This window comes from Dasypus novemcinctus, chromosome 19, assembly GCF_030445035.2.
Source record: "Dasypus novemcinctus isolate mDasNov1 chromosome 19, mDasNov1.1.hap2, whole genome shotgun sequence".
NCBI classification, from domain to species: domain Eukaryota; kingdom Metazoa; phylum Chordata; class Mammalia; order Cingulata; family Dasypodidae; genus Dasypus; species Dasypus novemcinctus.
The window spans coordinates 17483273-17503779 of record NC_080691.1 but is presented as its reverse complement, the minus strand read 5'-3'; the positions used below and the strand labels follow the sequence as shown (position 1 = coordinate 17503779).

General features: G+C 40.1%; 2 protein-coding genes across 5 annotated transcripts in view; both read left to right on the top strand.

Annotated features, from left to right (window-relative positions):
• Nucleotides 1-3302, top strand: part of GTF2H3 (general transcription factor IIH subunit 3) — a 47393-nt gene extending 44091 nt beyond the window's left edge. For 2 of the 3 annotated variants that reach the window (XM_004459264.5, XM_023589001.2), the window contains exons 10-13: nt 1045-1113; nt 1472-1607; nt 1719-1755; nt 1842-3302. In XM_004459264.5, the coding sequence (XP_004459321.2) occupies nt 1045-1113; nt 1472-1607; nt 1719-1755; nt 1842-1911 (312 nt within the window). In that variant the 3' untranslated portion in view covers nt 1912-3302. Of the gene's footprint in view, nt 1-1044; nt 1114-1471; nt 1608-1692; nt 1756-1841 lie in introns of all 3 variants that reach the window. The other variant, XM_058281263.2, reaches the window with a different exon arrangement.
• Nucleotides 3303-10540: 7238 nt separating this feature from the next.
• TCTN2 (tectonic family member 2) overlaps nt 10541-20507 on the top strand; it is a 30804-nt gene continuing 20837 nt past the window's right edge. Inside the window, exons 1-4 of one of the 2 annotated variants that reach the window (XM_058281262.2) lie at nt 10541-10749; nt 10917-11024; nt 11448-11536; nt 12480-12675. In XM_058281262.2, the coding sequence (XP_058137245.1) occupies nt 10668-10749; nt 10917-11024; nt 11448-11536; nt 12480-12675 (475 nt within the window). In that variant the 5' untranslated portion in view covers nt 10541-10667. Of the gene's footprint in view, nt 10750-10916; nt 11025-11447; nt 11537-12479; nt 12676-15108; nt 15188-20507 lie in introns of those variants that run through there. The other variant, XM_071209758.1, reaches the window with a different exon arrangement.

The following is a 20507-nucleotide window of genomic DNA, read 5'->3' as shown; positions in this document are numbered from 1 at the left end:
CATGATAGAGGCTCAACATCATTAGTCATTGGGGACATGCAAATCAAAACCACAGTGAGTGTTCACACTCAGTGGGATGGCTAAAATAGAAGACTAACAACAGCAAGTCTTGTTAGGAAATGGAGAAATTAGAAACTCATGTATTGCTGTTGCAGTGTAAAATGGTGCAGCTACTTGGGAAAACAGATTGACAGTTCCTCAAAAGGTTATCTGTAGAGTTACCCAGCAAGTTCATTCCTAGAGAGATGGCAACGTTCACACAAAAACTTGTCCACGAATGTTCATAGCAGCATTATTCACAATAATAGCCAAAAAGTGGAAACAACCCAAATGTCCATCATCTGATAAATGGATAAACAAAATGTGGTATAGCCATATGATGGAATGTTCACCTTATAAATGACATACTGGTATATATAACAACATGGATGAACCTTGAAAACAAGCTAAGGGAAAAAGCCAGACACAAAAAAAACTCCATCTCTCAGGTTCCATTTATATGAAATGGGCACAACAGGCAATCCATGGACAGAACTCAGGAGAAGTGGGGCAAAACTGCTAATGGGTATAGTATTTCTTTTGGGGGTGATGAAAATGTTCTAGAATTAAGTAGTAGTAATAATTGCACGACTCTGAATATACAAAAAAACTCCTGAATTCTACACTTTAAAAGGGTGAATTTTGTGGCATTGTGAACTTTATTTCAAAGCTGTTATTGAAAATGTATAATGAAAATTAGAAAACATGACCACAAACTTTTCTCAGTAGCAAACCAACGGGAGAAAGGCCATATATAGTCCCACACTACAATCTTCAACAGATGAAGGGGGCCAAGGAGGAAAAAATGAAAATATTTGAAAATCTGGAGGGGTAGCTAGAAGTTTCTGATCCTCAGTTACTCTGGGAAAACAGTTTCCTTTTAACATGCTACATCATAGCCTCCTCTCCTTTTGTAGACCTGAAGAATTACTGCTGAGAATTGCATCCACCTGGAAAAGCTATGTAAGTGCTAGTTTGGCAGAGAGCCCTTTGTGTGTCTTGCAGGCATGTGACATCACAGGGGGACTGTACTTGAAGGTGCCTCAGATGCCCTCTCTTCTGCAGTATTTACTGGTAAGGAAATGTTAACAGTGAGCCCTAATGCCTCAAGTAGTGCACAACCCTGGATCTTGGAGAACGCATGGGAGCAAGCTGACTTCTGCTATTAGTCAAAATGAAGGGAGTTTTGAAGCTGAAGTGGACATCAGGTAGACTTTGAACCCGTAAACTGGATGCAGAATACTGTTTGATGCTTCCAGAACAATGCCTGTGTGTGGTAGACGGTCAGTAACTACTGGACAACTAAAAATGATTTTAAGGAAAATTCTAATTTAGTATTTTCTTAGTGTTGACTAATCTCCATGTTCTAACTTCTGGTTATTTCCCCCATGTTTTAAATGAAAGTTTCTTGCCTTTTTTTTTTTTTTAACAGTGGGTTTTCCTTCCTGATCAAGATCAGAGATCTCAGCTTATCCTGCCCCCCCCAATCCACGTAGACTACAGGGCTGCGTGCTTCTGTCATCGCAATCTCATCGAAATCGGCTACGTCTGTTCTGTGTGTTTGTCAAGTAAGTTTGTGCACCTATTTTTGTTTTCTTTCTCTCTAGGTTGAGGGGGTGGGTATTAAATATCTCAACTATTTTGTTTTTTAAGTCATCTGTTTTTTTTTAAATTTACAGTATTCTGCAATTTCAGCCCTATCTGCACTACCTGCGAGTAAGTTTCTTTGAGGTTGGCAGAGGGTGGGGAGATCACTTGAGAGATTTAGAGCATTAAAAATATTTCCCTCTCTGTCGTTTCAGGACAGCCTTTAAGATTTCTCTGCCTCCAGTACTGAAGGCCAAGAAAAAGAAATTAAAAGTGTCTGCATGATAGTAAAATGTTTGTTTTCCTCTTCTAGAGCTATTAATAGAAATTGTATGGAAGAATCTTTGTTGGAAAGGCCTTGAAAAAACTACAGACAGATATAAGACACATATTTTTAATGTAGTTTCTTACAAGAAATATTTCCAAAAGAGCATTCTCATTTTGCGCTTCTGGGGGCCTGATTTGTTTGAGGGAGTCATTCTAAGCAATATATTTTTACATCTTTTCTGTCTGACTTTTGTCCATAAAGGGGGGAGAAAGCACAAATTTGTGACTTTTCTTTTTAATGGGATGATCATCTGTGAAAGTCAGGCTGTTTATGACTGATTATAGGCTTTAGAGCACATTAGCCAAATCTGGGTCCTAACTGTGAATTGTACCATGTATGAAATTTAAGCACAGTTTGTAAGAAATGTAAACATGATTATTTACAGATTAATGGCATCAGTCAAGCTAGAATATCCTACTTGGACCAATAGTTAACGTCAACAATAGTATGTAAAAAAACCTCTTATTGTCTTCATTAAGTTTTACTCAACTTTATATATTAGCAAAATTTTTTTCCTACCAGTACATCTTTGGACAAAGTTACCCAAATAATAATAGTTTGTCGCTTAATAACAAAATCTGATTTTAAAAACTCAAGATGAATGAGTATAGTAGTCAAGTAGGAGAATATTCTTCAGAAACAGTTGTGTTAAGAGCTTATTTGTGAAAGCTGATGTCTATGAATTCTTAGGGAAAATATTTTTGGGAGAATGGGCTCTCTTTTAAAGTTGTATTGTCCCCAGATAGAACTTTTTTCTGTTTTAATGAAAAAAAAATAGCATTACTATTTTTTTCATTAAAAAATGGAGAATTGGAGAATTGTTCTCTAGAAGCTTTGGACTGAATACTGAAAAATTCTATAAGCTCAAAGGAAAAATTATTTGTAATTTCAACAATAAAAAATATTTTTCTATGTAACTTTGAAGTTAAAAGTTCTTTAAAAGAAAAGTTCAAATACAGCATAGGGAAAATTTAAAGAATGGTACTGGTTTTGTTTTTAAAAGTAAATTGACAAAAACCCATTTGTGTATAAAACTGTATGTAAATAAGATTTTGATTTTCTCTAAACAGAGTATCACCTCCGAATCTGAGGTGTTTGGTTAGGTGTTTGGTTAGATATTTCAGATGGGTTTTATATACTGGATTTTTTATTTTGTTAATAAATAGGCAAGAGTTTTGGTGGTTGCTTTGCAAGTATTTACTAATGCTTGCATTTGAGAATCTTTTCGCATATGTTGCCTTTTAAAAATAATATTTAATATTTCATTGCCTAATAAAGTGCAATGGAAATCACTATTTTAAGTCTACGAAATAAAGCATCATATATCTAAAAGAAGAATACTTTGAAATAAGTTGATACGGTTTTCTTTATTAACTTCTTTGGAATGTTTTATATACTTGTTTAATTCTTTTTAAGTTTTATTTTTAACTTGCATTTGTGGTTTATTTTGTATAAATTTTTATAACAAGATAATTGGTGGATTTTTATATTTGAATTATTTCTAAACATTTCAGCAATTATTTCTTAATAACAAGGACATAACCACAGTTCATTGATCAAAATCAGGACATTACATTGATACAATACTATTATCTACTCTACAGATAATCAAATGTCATCAATTTTTGAGGAAGGCAGAGAGCAGTGTTTTAAGAAGGGCCTTTAGGCGGGATTTGTTTTATTTTTATTTTTTTATTCATTTTTTAAAAAATATTACATTCAAAAAATATGAGGTCCCCATTCACCCCCACCACCCCCACTCCACCACTCCCCCCCACAGTAACACTCTCCCCCATCATCATGACACATCCATTGCATCTGGTGAGTACATCTGTGGGCATTGTTGCACCCCATGGCCAATGGTCCACACCATAGCCCACACTCTCTCACGTTCCATCCAGTGGTGGGTGGGATTTGTGAAGAAGAGACTGGAGCAGCTCTTCCCAGAATGTACCATGAAATATTAGTGGATATTCTAGGGCAAAAAGATTCTGATGTCAGTGAAGAATGCTGAATTAAACAGAGATAAATGGATTTGTTGCTGAAGGACTTTAACAATGACAGTTTTTCAAAGGGAATGAGATCATTGCAATAATAGCAGCTATAAATTATTGGACAGTTAGGAGTTGCCATCACTACGCCACTGCGCTGAGTGTTTTATTTGGATTATCAGCAGAGTGGTAAGAGAACTGACATGTGGCCTCTCCATGTGGCTGCCTGGACTTCCTCACAGCACAGTGCCTGGGTTCCAAGAGCAAGTAGCAGAAGCAGTAGTATCTTTTTATAAACAGCCTCGGAAGTCACCAGTCCACCCATGAGAGGGGAGGGAACAAAGGCCCCATCTCTTGATGAAAGGAGGGTCAAAGTCACCTTTTAAGAGGCACTATGAGGGGTGGGAGGTATTGTTGTAGTCTTCACGGAAATATAACCTGCCACAATTCTACCCTGATGACTGGGCAGAATGGTGAGATCTCTGACAAAAACAAGGAACTAACTTTTAGAAGGATGTGTCTGATGGAGATAAACTTCATTTTTAGATATATTGAGTTTGACGTACTGACATCAAGGAGGCAGTGAGGTTAAGTGGACAGTGTAGTAGTAGCAACTGGATATACAGAACGGAGTGTCCTCTTTTTAGAAATGATTATTAAAACTTTGAGAATGGGTGCAGTGTTAGAGTCGAATGGTGAGAGAAGCATTAGCAGAGCCAGCAGACAAGGCTAGCACTGCTGAGCTCACTGAGCAATAAATGGAGAAAGAAAATCAGAGGTCTGCAGTATTACAGAAGCCCAGGGAAGAAAGGCGGAAGGAGTGAGTATTCCGCTTGTGGAATGGACACATACTCGGGGGCCCAGGGACAGGCTGCGGGAGGCAGAATAATGGCCATCCCCAGAGATATCCACATCCTAATGTCCAGAACCTCTGAATTCACTAGGTTACCTGGTAATTGGTTGCTCATCAGCTGACCTTAAAATAAAGAGATATTTTGGATTGCCCAGGTGGGCCTAATATAATGACAAGAGTTCTTTAAATGTGGAAAAAGGAGATAGGAAAGAGTGTCAGAGTGAATTTTTTTTTTTAATTTTAATTTTTAAAATTTCTTTCTCTCCCCTCCCGCACCCCCTAGTTGTCTGCTCTCTCTGTCCGTTTGCTGCATGTTCTTCTGTGACTGCTTCTATCCTTATCAGCGGCACCGGGAATCTGTGTTTCTTTTTGTTGCGTCATCTTGTTGTGTCAGCTCTCTGTGTGTGCGGTGCCATTCTTGGGTAGGCTGCACTTTCTTTCGCGCTGGGCGGCTCTCCTTATGGGGCGCATTCCTTGCGCGTGGGGCTTCCCTACGCGGGGGACACCCCTGCGTGGCAGGGCACTCCTTGCGCGCATGAGCACTGGGCATGGGCCAGCTCCACATGGGTCAAGGAGGCCCGGGGTTTGATCCGCAGACCTCCCATGTGGTAGACACACACCCTATCCATTGGGCCAAGTCCGCGTCCCTATCAGAGTGAATTAATGTGAGAAAGATACAACCGGCCAAGGCCAGGAGCCAGGGAACACAGGCAGCCTCTAAAATCTGGAAAAGGCAAGGAAATGGATTCTCCCCTACATAATCCAGAGAGGAATGCCACCGTGCTGACACCTTGGTTTTAGCCTGGTGAGACCCATTTTAGACTTCTGTCTTGAGAGCTGTATGATTTTTAAAAAATGTGTTGTTTTAAGGCACTAAAGTAGTGGTAATAGGGAATAGGAAAGCTCATACATGTGGCTTCCCGCCTGGCTGCAGTAACAGAGAAGACGTTTCCTCTGTTTAAGGGAAGAATTGAGCTGGAATTGTGGAAATCTGGGGAATGATTAGAAACAGCAAGCTCGGCTTGCTTTGTATTTACTAAGTACAAAATACTTCTAGCACGATTAAACTTCTGTCTCCATCCCCTACCTAAACACACAAACAGAGCTATAAGTCAGAGGTGTCAGTCTGACACAGGGAACCTGGAAAAGGTCAAAGCTCTTTAGGGCCAGCAATATTTTCAAACAGTGTCTTCATTCCTGACTTGTTTGTTCTGGAGGCTGTCTCGCCTTGGGGCAAGGCACCTTTCACTTCCAGAGGGAGACAGGACCTTCCTCTTAAATGTTACACTGTTGCGGATTTCAGTTCAGCACCATCCTAATTTTAGACTTTTTTCAATTCCTTTTACAATGAGCATTTCTCCTTTTCAGATTCTGAGCTTTTACTGTTTGCCGCTTTTTAGTTATTTTCAGCATAAGAATTTCATTATTGTCTCTCACAAGGTCCGCTCCCTCCATTGCCAGGTCCAGTCACATCTGTCCATTGGACATCAGTCCATTGCCAGGTCCAGTATATATGGTGATAATAATGCTCACCTTTGCGAAGCATTTACTATATATACCAAGCACTCTTAAGATCTTTATACTACTGACTCATTTATTCCTCACAATTACCAGGCAGTGTGGTTCCAAGCCTGCACATTCAACCACTACACATACTGCCTCTATAGAAAGTCACATCTTGTGTGTCTATTTAAGTAAGGCAGAGCAGAGGCTAGGAACTACCACCCCCACCCCTGCGGTAAAAACAGACGTATTTGTTGATCGCTAGTAGTCTTAATACTCTTAATTTTATAAGATACTCAGAATACTTTGAATCCTACAAAGTATTTAGTATATACCTTGAAAACTGGCTTTTATAAATAGCCAAGTATAGCAGCAGAAATGTTACACTTGGAAGTACTGACAGGATGCAGAGTGGTTTTCTGGTAAATGAAAGAGTTATCAATTGACCTATAGATGGAAAGAATTTTTATTTTTAGTGTCTGACAAGTGATATGTGCAAATACAGGTAACTGGGATACTAATGTTTTCTATTTAAAATGCATGACAACATTATAAGCGTGTAAAGACCTAGAAAAGTAAAACTGAATATAAAAATAAGGACTTACAGTACATTTAAAATATTCTAATCATTAGTGTTTGCCTAAATTACCTTCTTATGTAAGTTTTATCTAAATATAAATGTATTTTTTAGGCATTTATAATTTTTTATTAGAATTGTTGTAGATTTACCGAAAAAGGCAGAAAATATAGTTCCTATATAATCCCTCCACATGTAGTTTGTAAAATGTATTTTGACCCAAGAGTTAAAAATAACTCAAGATGCCAAATTTTCTCCATGGAAATGGATACTCTTTTGTCATTAAAGAACAGTTAGTTTATTCAGATATCACTTAGACCTATTACTGTATTATAATTTGATTTTGTCTAAAACCAAGACAATTGAACACATCTAAAGATACAATCAATTCTAGAGAATTTTAGGCTAAATCATAATTTTTTAAAAATGACCGCTTCATTGAGATATAATGCACATAATTTCTAATTCCCCGATTTAAAGTCTCAGAGTTGTGCTGTTGTCACCACAATCAATTTTGGAACCTTTTCATCATCCCCAAAAGAAACTTAGTATCCCATTAGTAGTCACATCCCATCCGGTCTAAACTCCAGATTTTTTTTTTCTATAAACTTCATTTTGAAATAATTTCAAACTTACAGGACAGTTGCAAAAATAATACAAACTCCATACAGAGAATGCCACCATACCCCACCCCCAGATACCCAGATCTACCCATTTTACCATTTTGTCACATTTACCATATAATTCTATCAATCTGTTATCTATCTTCTGTCTATATTTATTTTCTGACCATTTGTGAGCAGGTTGCACACATTGTTTTCCTTGGACACTTAATACTTCCATGTACACTAAGAACAAGATTCATTTATGCAACCACCTTAACTGCAGTTACCAAGTTCAAGAAATTTAACATTGATATAAAGCTTAGATTCTATATTCTAATTTTTCATGTCCCAATAATATCTGTTTGAGCCTTTTCTCCTCCATTCTTAGATCCCATCGTATTGTATTTAATTTTTACTGTCTCTTAAACTGAAGATCTCTGATGATTAAACTGCAATAAGCCCTTACTCTTCCCATAAATCTATCACTTTACCTTGCTCAGTTCCTTGATGATAGTACATTTCACCTGCTGCGAGACTGTTTTTAGGACTGAAATACACAGGGAAGAAAAGGGTTATTGTGGTACAACAATGACAGAAGCGTATTGGATGGGCATCCATGGTGGCTCGGCTTGTTTCCAGCATCCCTGGTTTGGGTCCCATTGGAGCCGAGTTGTTAAAGCATCCCTCCTGTTCAGCCCTGGGCAGAATCCCCAGCTAATCCACCACCCTGATGACAATCACTTTTTATAACCAAACTCAGTCTTCTGCTAGGTTGGCTTTACCCAGGGACAGTTTCCCAGCGCAGCTGAGCATTGACTCACCTGTGGAGAGGTCAAGCTATCACTCATAAACCTAGAGCAATCCTAGGCAAACTCGACTAGTTACCAAAGCGCTTATACTTTTATTATTGACAGTGAAGAGTGACTGTGTATGAAATGATGTGGAGGAGAGGAAGAGAATAGGCTATGGGTACTTATTTACAGGAATGTGTTCTGCCAGGAGGATTCACCAAGTTTTAAACTCACTTTATCTGAAGATTCATTCACTTAGAGAGGGATGGGGAATAACATAAATATTTAAGTGTTTGGTAACTTTCCTCTTAGTAATGTTCTTTTAGGCTTATTCCCAGGTATCAAGAGATTAAAATACCTGGCAGTTTCCCAGAGAGGAAGCTGGAAGAGACAAGGAAGGACTGACCCCTAGATGTTTCAGAGGGAGCCTGGATTTCAGCCTTCCAGTCCCGCAGCTGTAGGCGGATCATTTTCTGTGGTTTTCAGCCACCCGGTTTGTGGTAATTTGTCACTATGGAAATGAATACAATAGCAAACATTTGTTTGGCACTTTCTGTTTTCCAGGCACAGGGCTGCAAGGATTCTCTCACTAATCCCCATCCTTCCAGCCCCTGGTAGCCAGCATAAGAAGGGAGCGTTTATTCCATGCTTACCATGTGCCAAACATTGGTCTAAACTCACTCTATTTGTTAGCTCATTCGATCCTTATATAACACTATTAGGGAGGCACTATTGTTCTCTCCTTTTTTAGATGAAGAAACAAGTTTAGAGAGGTTAAGTGACTTGCCCAACGTCACTTAACATCTAGTGAATTTATGGGAGGTGGGGGTGGGCAAAATCCTAAACCAGGCAGTCTGACCTCAGACCTGATAATCTTGATCACCAAACTAATAACACTTGAGACTCAGGTGCTTTGGGGATATGGTTGTAAGAGAAACAAAAAAATTTTTTTCAGGCACAGTCCTGATACTTTGACATTCTATCCCATACTGGGCAAAACTTTTCTTGTGTCCTTTGACTGGATCTGCCTTTGGAGAACTGAGAGCTCTGTGCAGCAGAATACCCTTCAAGAAACTGGAAGAATGGTGATGAAAAATTTCAACAGTGCTATATATTTATACCACTGAGGCCTCAAGCTTGCTTTGTCCTCCTCCGCCACCCCCTATAAAAATCGAGTTTCTTAAGGAGCAAATCCTACTCCTGTCGTGTAGAAGCTGGTGCCTGTAGGCTTGTACTTGCAATGTGGTTGAGTTAACTCTAAGGACAGGGAAATTATTTAAACTGGAGAAACTTTTGAAAAAAGAGTTCTCATATATACTTCTCTTCCCCCCAGTTTTCCCTGTTAGGAACATCTTGCATTAGTGTGGTACATTGCTACAATTGATGAGCCAGTGTTGACACTTTATTATTAAAGTTTATAGTTTACATTAGGCTTCACTCTTCCTGTTGTATAGTTCTGTGGATTTTGACAAATGTATAATCATGTGTCCATCACCACAATATCATACAGAATAGTTTCACTGCCTTAAAATGCCATTCATCCCTCTCCCCAACCCTGGCAGCCACTAACCTTTTTAATGTCTCTATAGTTTTGCCTTTTCCAGAATGTCATATTTGGAGTCATACAGTACACAGACTTTGAGACTGACTTCTTTCACTTACCAGTAAAATTCTTCCATGTCTTTTTGTTGCTTGAAAGCCCTCTTTTTTTTTTTCTTAACAAATCAATTTTTTTGGTATATATTAATAAAGCATAAGTCCATGCAAATTGTACAATCAGCAGTATTCGTTGTGATCATATATTTATGTACCATCACTTCATTCTTAGAGCACTTTCATTATTCCAATAATAATAAAAAACAAAAAACACATCACCTCTCAATCTCTTATGCTTCCCCTGCCATACACAGCTGCTATTCCTTTTCCTTCTCTCTAGTATATTTGTAGTTACATTTTGTAAAAAGTCTTATATATGCAATATCACCCATATTCTTGTTTTACATGAAGTTTTACTGTCATACACAGCACCATGTTACAGTTTTTAGCTTTCCTTCTAGTAATATACATATACGTGACCTTAATCTGAAAGCCCTCTTCGTCGGCCGGCTCTTGCTTTTTCAAGATCCCTTTAGAGTTAAGCCTCCAAAAGGCCGTGGAAGCCTTGTGGGCGGGGCGGGTTCCTCCGAAAGGCTCAGGGCGGGCTTTCGCCGCTGGGCCAATCGTGACACGACGCTCCTCCTAGCAGGCTGTTGATTGGTGGTTGCCATAGCTCCGGGCGTTCGCTTGACAAGATGGCCGCGGCAGGACCGCTGAGCCTGGGTTTTGGAGTCTGGGCCCTTCACGGTTTCTAAGGCCTTTGCGCTTCTGGCAAGCGGGTCCGCGAGGCCCAAGGGATGGGCTTCCCGCCGCCCACCCCGCTTCTGTTGGCGCTTCTTCATCTGCAAGGCGTGGTGAAGCCCCTGTGGGGGGACCTCGGTGTGTAAGACAGGGTCCTGCAGGTCCTGGGCTGAGAGACGATGGGTTTAAAGGGCCAAACTTAGGAGCCCTGGAAGACACCGACGCCGAAGAAAGCCGCCGCGCGCGCCTTAGACAATGACTCTTCTAACTCCTAACTCCTCCCTGTCCCCTTCCTTCCCTCCTAGTTTTCATCCCATCTTTCATCCGCATGTCCGGCCCTGAAGTCAGTGCCTCCCTGGTTGGAGGCACGGAGAACGTGACGGTATCTCTGGCCGTGCTACGGCATGAGGATGGTAAAGAGTCCACCCTTCTTATGCTGAGGGTGGGGGTTGGGTCAGCTCCAGTCCCAGGAGCCTGGCGAGGTGGCATTCTCCGGGCTCCCTGCCCCTGCTCCCTGCAAAGTCGAGATGGGAAGGGCGGGCTACTATTGTAGAACAAAGAGGACCTATGAACAGGTTTGGTAAGAGAAAGCTTAAAATTCATGAACTCTTCCTATAGGTGCTTTACGTTCATCACCTCATTTTCTTAGTTAGAACAATACTTTTTAATCCCATTTGACAAAAAGAAACGGAGTTTCAGAGACATTGTCACTTGCCCAGTGCCACACAGCTTGTAGAGGATCCAGCTGGGATTCTGTCTTAGGCAGCCTGACTCAAGAGTACACACCCTTAACTGTCAGGCAATACTGTCTTCTGTTTTAATCTTCTCTCCTGTAGGAATATTGCCAGTTCCGGATTGTAGACTGCTGAGCAATGAGACAGGAGACTGGAGTTTGACTGTGCTCCCCGGGGTGGCAAGGCCTGAGGTAAAACTTTCTCTGCACTTTCTGTAGAGGCCCACATTTAGTGTTTCTGTTGTGGTTCTCTTGATTTGCTTCAAACTGTTTTGAAATTGTGGACTCTGATACAGCAGTCATATGGCCCAGAGGTTCTTATCCTAGGTTTAGGGGTCCTAGACTCATTTCACGTGACCTGTGAACTCTGAAATTGTGTGTAAAATAATGGGCACATGTGTGTTTTTCTGATGAGGGGGTGTCTAACTTCAATCAGATTATCAGAAAGATCTATGACTCGAAGCTTCATATCCATTGATCTCTTTCAACTCTCCCGTTACGTATTAGGACACTCAAGCCTGGAGAGATGAACCATCTTTCATTTAATAAGTGCTTATTAAGTGCCCACTATGTGCTAGCCATTAATTCTGGAGATAAAAGGATAAAAAGACAAAATCTGCCTGAACCCCAGGAATAGACATTTTAGTAGACTTGTCCAAAGTCATTCTGATGCAATAACTTGGGGACAGCATTCATTGACTTTTTGTGAATTTAATTGCTGGCTGGTAGGAAGTTAAAGACACTAACAGGATGCTACATGAACTGAGTTATCAGACCTGTGTTTAGCTGTCTTCGAGTATCCCAAAGTTACTTGCTTATATGTAGTTGAGGATCAGGAATCAGGACTTCTGTATTGTCTTAAGTTTACATGGTGGCATTGAACAGGGAATTATTTCATCTTTGTATATAATGTCTCCTTTTTTTTTTTTTTTCTTGAGAAGGTACTAGGGTTTGAACCTGGGGACCTCATATGTGGGAAGCAGTCGCTCAATCCGAGCTGCACCCACTCTCCTATAATTTGTCCTTTTGTAAAATGGTCTGTCGCTCTGTGCTTTCATTGTATTTTCCATTGTGTTTACTTTTAATTATAGATGCTGTATTGAGTCTCTGTAAAAATACAATGTTTCCTTTTCAGAATGTGTTGGAAGTGACAGTGAGGTTGAAAAGGGATCTGCAACAGTGTTCCTCCAACAAGACAGATTCCTTTTCAGAGTCACCATGTATTATCCAAACTCTTCTAGTTTCAGCATCTCACAATTCATCCTGTTTAGCACATTTACTCATTCAAGTGGAAATTTATGCCAATACTTCTCTGGCCCATAATGCAACAGGCAAGTAAAGTATTTTATTTTATTTTTTATTTTTTGAGGTTCCAGGGCCAGGGATTGAACCTGGGACCTCATATGTGGGAAGCCAGAGCCCAACCACTAAGCCACATTGGCTCCCCTGAGTTGGTGTTTTCATTTGTTTACTTGTTGTTTGTTTTTAGGAGGCACTGGGCATCAAACCTGGGGCCTCGCATGTGGGAAGCAGGTGCTCAACTGCTTGAGCCACATCTGCTCCCCAGTTATTTGACTATTTAAAAATTCTAGTAAAACATTATCTGCCTGTGTGAAGGTGGGCATGTGGGAATTCCATACTTTCTGCATGATTTTTCTGTAAACCTACAACTTCTCTAATTTCAAAAAATGAAGGAAAAATTATCTGTTTGGTTATAAGCATATGGGCATGTAATTTGTGTTCTTAACCTAACTCTTGAGTTCATCTTGCCTTCTTAAATTTATTTTCCTTTTGTTTAGTGTTCTTATTTTCAAAGTTTTTACTTTATAATTATTTCACCTAAGATTTCTTTGATCTTGTCTACTGTTACATCTTTGTAAGCTGCTTTAAGTCCTTTTTAGAAGAAGATGAAATGAAAATAAGCCAATTTATTTCTGTGTATTGATTTCTATGACTTCATCTAAAAATAAAAAAAGGAATAGAAAGACTCTTGAATGAGTTTATTAAAAAAACCAGCAAAATAGCAGATTTTCAGTGAAAGCTTTTGCCTTCCAGCCTATTAATTTATGCCTATAGAAGCTGGTAGCATCCCTTTATTTAAAACAAACAAACAAAGCAAAACAACCCCCACAATAATACATGATTCACACTATTCTTCTATACCTTTTTTTTTTTTTAAAGGAGCTACCGGGGATTAAACCTGGGACCTTAAATTTATGAAGTGTGCTCTCAACCACTGAGCTACACCTACTCCAATTCTGTACTTTTTTTAAAAAGAGATAACTTAGAGATTGTTATGTATGAATACATGTAGGCTTACCTCTTTCTTTTTTTTTTTTTAGTTTTTTTCTTTCTTTTTTCCCCGCTCCATTCTTTTTTAGCAGATGCGCATAGTATTCTGTTGAGTGGATATAGCATCATTTATTTAACCATTCCCTTACTGAGGGAATTTTAAGTCATTTCCAGCCTTTTGCTACTGTAACTAGTACTACAGCAAATTTTATTGTGCGCATGTCCATAAATCTTTGGACATGCAGAAATGGTATGGCGTGCTTCTTCCCTTCACGCAGTGGCAGTGTTCTGAAAACAAAAGAACACCCAGGTAGTTGGGCTGTTGTTGAGGTGTCCTCTGACAGGTGCCTGCAGCAAGCTCTAGCATCTCTTGCCTTTGTGATCACCTGGAATGGAGGAGGAAGCTTTTGTCTTTAGTAGCCAAGGTCTTTCACTTTAAGACTCTGGCACTGTCGCTTTCCTTCCTCATCACATCTCAACTGTGTTCCTCCTTGTGGGTTTGGAAATTTAGGGGACTTTAGCTACTGCCATTCAGTGAAATACTGTGCCCTCTGTATATTTATATGAAAAAAATCTCCAAGGTACGTTGTTAAGTGAAAAAAAACAAGTGCAGTGGGTCTCAAAGGAGGCAGAAATAAAACATACATGTGCCTAAAGAAATTCTGGAAGGATATCTAAGAAGCTAGTAATGCATTACCTGGCTGGAAGCGTAAGTTATGTGTGAACAGGGAAGGACTGAGAGTGAGGACTTTGTACCTTTTAATATCTTTCTGATCTATTTATTTATTTTATTTATTTATTTTTTAAAAGATTTATTTATTTATTTAATTCCCCCCTCCCCCGGTTGTCTGTTCTCGGTGTCTATTTGCTGCGTCTTGTTTCTTTGTCCGCTTCTGTTGTCATCAGCTGCACCGGAAGTGTGGGCGGTGCCATTCCTGGGCAGGCTGCACTTTCTTTCGTGCTGGGCGGCTCTCCTTACGGGGCGCACTCCTTGGGCGTGGGGCTCCCCTACGCGGGGGACACCCCTGTGTGGCAGGGCACTCCTTGCGCGCATCAGCACTGCACATGGGCCAGCTCCACGTGGATCAAGGAGGCCCGGGGCTTGAACCGCGGACCTCCCATGTGGTAGATGGACGCCCTAACCCTGGGCCAAGTCTGTTTCCCTTTCTGATCTATTTAAATCATGTGAATGTATTATCTATTTAATGGTTCAATTATTTTTTTTCTCAAAAGAAAAAAAAAATTTTCTAATGCCAGAAGCCAAAACAAACAACAAAAACATTATTGAATGGGATGTTTTAAAAATCAGCAGTTAGGCTGAATGGTAGATATACCATTCAAAGCAGTGAGTTTCCTTTAAAAATATGTTTGAACATGTTTAGGTAATATTTCAGAATGCTTTTGTACAAATACCCAAACTTAGGAAAAGTAAGAATCTTTGTGTATTAGTAATTATGAGATGTCCACTCTGACCCCATGAAGGTGTGAGAAGTTTTGCAGCCAGTCAGACAGAGATCAGAACAAGAAAGAGAATGGAAGGACAGACAGGAGGTATGTGGCATGCCTGGTAGCAGCAGAGCCTCTTCGGATATGTAGTCTGAAATGGTTAGCAAATGACAGAGATGACATATAGATAGATACACAACATCTATCTATATGCACATAGTAAAACCCTATTCTAAAACACCTTGCCAACGTCACACGGGATTGATTATACTGAGGATCAGACCCTGACCTTTGAAACATGGTCTGTTGTGTGTGCCTTCTCCTTGTTCCCTGATAACCACTGGCATACTAGGGTTCTACTATATTATAGCATAGCATATATAGTTAGTTGTTCTTCAGATGTTTTACCTATCTTGCCATTAAAGTTAACTTAGAGTTTAAACAATCGCGATATAGTTTCTCAGTATGTGCCAAATCCCAGGACAAAAGTAAAATTCAGCTGATTGAAGCTTTTATCTGATAAATTTTTGCAGACAGGTGAGAACCATTACTGTCTCTAGATTCTGAGTAAGGAGACTGAAATGTATGTACCATATTCCTTTTTCAACGAAAAGAAAGCCAGAAAACTTTAATATCCTGAAGTGTTTAAGAAACAATCCCTGTTGGTTAGTCCTCTTTAAGTACTTAAATGCTTTCTCTTATCTCCATCTCTGTTATCCCCAATCGCATCATCTGTCTCTTGAATTTTGGCATCATTTCCTGAACTGTTTCTCGGCCTCTGGCCTAACCTACTTTCTACCCCCACCACCAAAGTGCTTGTTCTGCCCACCTGTCCCCAATATCCTGTACTTACACCTCTTCAGTAGGCTCTCTCATCTATTGCAGGTTCCTAAATCTTGGCTGGGCATCAGAGGCCCATGGTTGGGAACTCTTTACAATACCGAGTCGCAGCCCCAGCCTAGTTTGTGTTGTTTTTTCTGCCTGCAGTGCCTCCCTCCCTTTCTTTACTCCCTTCCTCTCCTCCCAGTTCTTATCTGTGAAAACTCTTCTGTATGTTTCAGGCTCAGCCCAGACACTGTCTCTGCCAGGTCGTCTTCCCTGACCCCCACCCTAAGTCCAGTGTCCCCTTGGGTTCCTATAACAGATCTGTTACGGTGTGTCCACTTGGCCTGGCTCCCTCTCTCCCTATTAGAGTGAGAGTCACGGCAGGGAAGCTGCCATGTCTCATTGGCTTGTCAGTGCGTAGCACAGCTCCTGGCATCTTGGAGTGTTCAGTAGACATGTGTCTGCACTTGCACTGGAGTGCTTGAAATGGGCAAGCCTGAACTGAGATCTGCCCTAAGAGGAAAACACACTCCGTTTTTTTGAGGACTTAGTTTGAAACAAAGAACATAAGCTATTCATTAGTAGCTTTTACAGTATATTGGGTTAAATAAAATAAATTAATTTTACCTGTTTCTTTTACTTTCCTTAGTGTGGCTACTTGACAGTTTAAAATGATATATTTGTGGCTTGCTTTATATTCTTTTTGGGCAGTGCTGGTCCAGACATGTTCTTGAAACTTAAGAAATTCTTAACAATTTGGGATTTTTTCCCTCTGTCGCTGACTCACAATTAAAAGTGAAATTGCTTGCACTTTGGGCAATGAACCTACATGGGTGTTACCAAAAGACATTTTCATAAAGTGAGATTTGAATTCCTGAGGTCATTGTTTCTCTCACTGGAGTCTGCATACCCTGAGTCCATGACCCTTTTAAAAAAGAGCCTGTGCATTATTCCCCTCCTTTTTTACACCCCCTCCCCCCGTGGCTTTTTGCTTGCTATCTACTCTCTGTGTCCATTCACTGTGTGTTCTTCTGTGTCTGTATTTATTTATTTTTCACCTCCCCCCTTACAGCTTCCTTGCTGTGTCTGCTCTCTGTGTCCGTTCAATGCATGCTCTTCTGTGTTTTTTTGCTTGTCTCCCGTTTTTGTTGGGTCACCTTGCTGAGTCGGCTCTCTGCAGGGCAGCACTCCGCGGCATCTGCAGGCTGGGCGGCTCTCCGCAGCATGTGGACGAGCCTGCCTTCACAAAGAGACCCCAGGACACAAACCCAGGGCCTCCCATATGGAAGACGGGAGCCCAACTGATTGAGCCATAGCCGCTTCCCGCATTCTTCCCATTTGAAACTGCATGATTTGGGCATCTAAAATGTCCAGTCCCCAAAGTTCCTGAAATTTTTATCAAAAATAAAAAAGTTTATCTATTTAGTTAATACTTAGAGACATAGTGTCTGGCAGGACTTCACCTCCAAGGCTGTTCTACTAGAGGTATGCACTGGTCACAGTTTTTGAGCTGGACATTATTTATTACATAATTTTGACCTTTTCAAGTTTAATTCCTTTAACAATATATTCTGAAAACAGGAATTTTTAAAAGGATTACTGTCAAAAGAAAAAGGGGGAAAGAATCAATACATGTCATGCTTTATTTTTACTTATTTTTTATTTTTTTGGAGGTACCAAGGATTGAACCCGGGAGCACATATGTGTAAAGCAGATAATCAACCACTGAGCTACATCTGCTCCCTATGTGCCTTATTTTTTTTTCCCTGTATTTATTTTTTTATCCCCCCCCCTTGCAGCTTGCTTGTTGTCTGCTCTCTGTCCATTCGCTGCATGCTTTTCTGTGTTTTTTTTACTTGTCTCCCTTTTTGTTGAGTCACCTTGCTGAGTCAGCTCTCTGAGGTGCTTGTGGGCCACGCGAACTCCGCGGTGCTTGTGGGCCGGTGGCTCTCCGCGGTATGTGTGACGAGCCCGCCTTCACAAGGAAGCCCCGGAACGCGAACCCAGGGCTTCCCATATGGTAGATGGGAGCCCAACTGATTGAGCCACAGCCACTTCCCCATGTGCTTTATTTTTTAAAAACTTTTTATTTTGTCATATTTTCAAACTGACAGGGTAGTTACAAAAATAATACAAACCCCTTACAGAGAACTCCAACATACCCCCTACCCTGATATCCAGATCTGCCAGTTTTCATCTTGTGCCACATTTGCCTTATCAGTCTCTCCATCATTCCATCTATCTGTCCAGTTACCTGTCTATATGCCAGTCTATTTTCTGAATACTTGAATAAAGGTTGTATACATTATGCTCCTAAATACTGAAATATACATTTCCTAAGAACAAGGAAATATATCGATCTTAAACATAGTTATCAAATTGAGGAAATTGAACATTGATATGAAGCTTACAGTTTATTTTCCAATTTTTTCAGTTTCCCCAGAATACCCTTTTGGGCTTTTCTCCCGTCTTATTAGATCATAACAGGATCATGTGTTATACTTAATTGTCATTGTCTCTCTAGTTGCTCATTCTTTTTTTTTTTTTTAATTGAGGGAACATAGAATAACCTAAACGTCCCCATCTCAGCCACTCCCAAGTATATCATTCAGTAAGATTACTCACATTTACTTTATAGCAATACCCACACCACCTTCCAAATTACCAAAAATTCCCTATGTCCCCAAACAGAAACCCTAAGCCAATTATGCATAAATTCCCCATTTACCCTGCCCTCAACCCCTGTCAACCTGTACTCTAATTTCTTGTGAGCTTGCATATTCTCTCATATTTTCTTTGTAGTTACCCTGGGACATAAATTTAATATCCTAAATCTGTAACATTCTCATTTGCTTTGATACCAAATTAATGTCAATAATATGTACAAACTATATTCCTATATCCCTCTGCCAGCCCATTTTTTTGTAGTTCTTGTTCCTAATACATGTTTATATATCATGAGTTCAAAACCACTGATTTCTCCTTATATTATATGCATTTGCCTTTAAAACCCTGTAGGAAGTAAATAGTGGAGTTACAAGCCAAATATATAACAGTACTGGTATTAATATTTACCCATGTTCTTATGCTAATCAGAGATCTTTATTTCTTTATCCATCTTAAATCTCTTGTCTAGTGTACTTTCCTTTCAACCTGCAGAACTCTCTTTAGCATCTCTTGTAGGACTGGTCTTTTGGTGACAAACTCCCTTGGCTTTTGTTTATCTGAAATGTCTTAATTTCTCCCTCATTTTTGAAAGAGAGTTTTGCTGGATATAGAATGCTTGGTTGGCAGATTTTTACTTTTAGCACTTTAAATATGCCATCTCTCTGCCTTCTTGTATCCATGATTTCTTATGAAAAATTGACACCTTATCTTTTTTTTTTAAGATTCATTTTTCCTCCCTTACCTCCCACCCCCCCCCACCCCATTCCCTGCTCTCTGTGTCTGTTTGCTGTGTGTTCTTCTCTGTCTGCTTGTTTTCTCATTAGGCAGCTCTGGGAACTGATCCTGGGACCTTCCAGAGTGGGAGAGAGGCGATTACTCTCTTGCACCACCTCAGCTCCCTGTTCTGCTACATCTTGTTATTTTCTCTCCTCTGTGTCTCTTGTGTCATCTTGCTGTACCAGCTTTCTGCGTTGGCTAGAACTCCTGCGTGGGGCAGCATTCTCACGTGGGCCGGCACTCTGTATGGGCCAGCTTACTGCGTGGGCCATCTTGCCCTCACCAGGAGGCCCTGGGCATTGAACCCTGGACCTCCTTTATGGTAGACAGGAGCCCAATTGGTTGAGCCATATCCATTTCTGACACTTAATCTCCTTTATATATATCTTGTGATTTTTCTCTTGTAGCTTTCAGAATTCTCTATCTTCAGCATTTAATGGTTTGATTTTAATATGCTACAACATGGGTCTATTTGGGTTTATCCTGTTTGGAGTTCGTTGAGCATCTTGGATGTGTATATTCATGTTTTTCATTAAATATAGGATGTTTTCAGCCATTTTTTTCTTTGAGTATTTTCCCTGCCCTTTTCTTTCTTCTCCTTCTGGGACTCCCACAGTGCAAATATTGGTATACTTGATGGTGTCCAACAGGCAACCTCAGGCTCTGTTCACTTCTCTTCATACTTTCTTCCTTCTGCTCCTCAGACAGTGTGATTTAAATTGTCTTATCTTCAAATTCACTGATTCTTTCTTTGGCCAGCTCTAGAGCCTCTTAAGGGAATTTTTAATTTCTCTTACTGTGGTTCCCAGCTCTGTTTAGTTCCTTTTCATAAGTTCCACCTCTCTATTGATCTGTTTGTGCTTACCTGTCATCTTCCTGATTTCATTTAGTTCTTTGTCCATGTTTCCTTTAGCTCTTTGGGTGTAATTAGGACCATATTTTTAAAGTCTTTATCTGGAGCGTCCCATGTCTGATCCTCCTCATTGGTGTTTTTTTGTTTTGTTTTATTTTTATAGTATTTATTTATTTATTTCTCCTCCTCTGTCTGCTATCTGTGTCCATCCGCTGTATGTTCTTCTGTGTCTGCTTGTCTTCTCTTTAGGTGGCACTGGGAACTGATCCTGGGACCTTCCAGAGTGGGAGAGAGGTGCTCAAT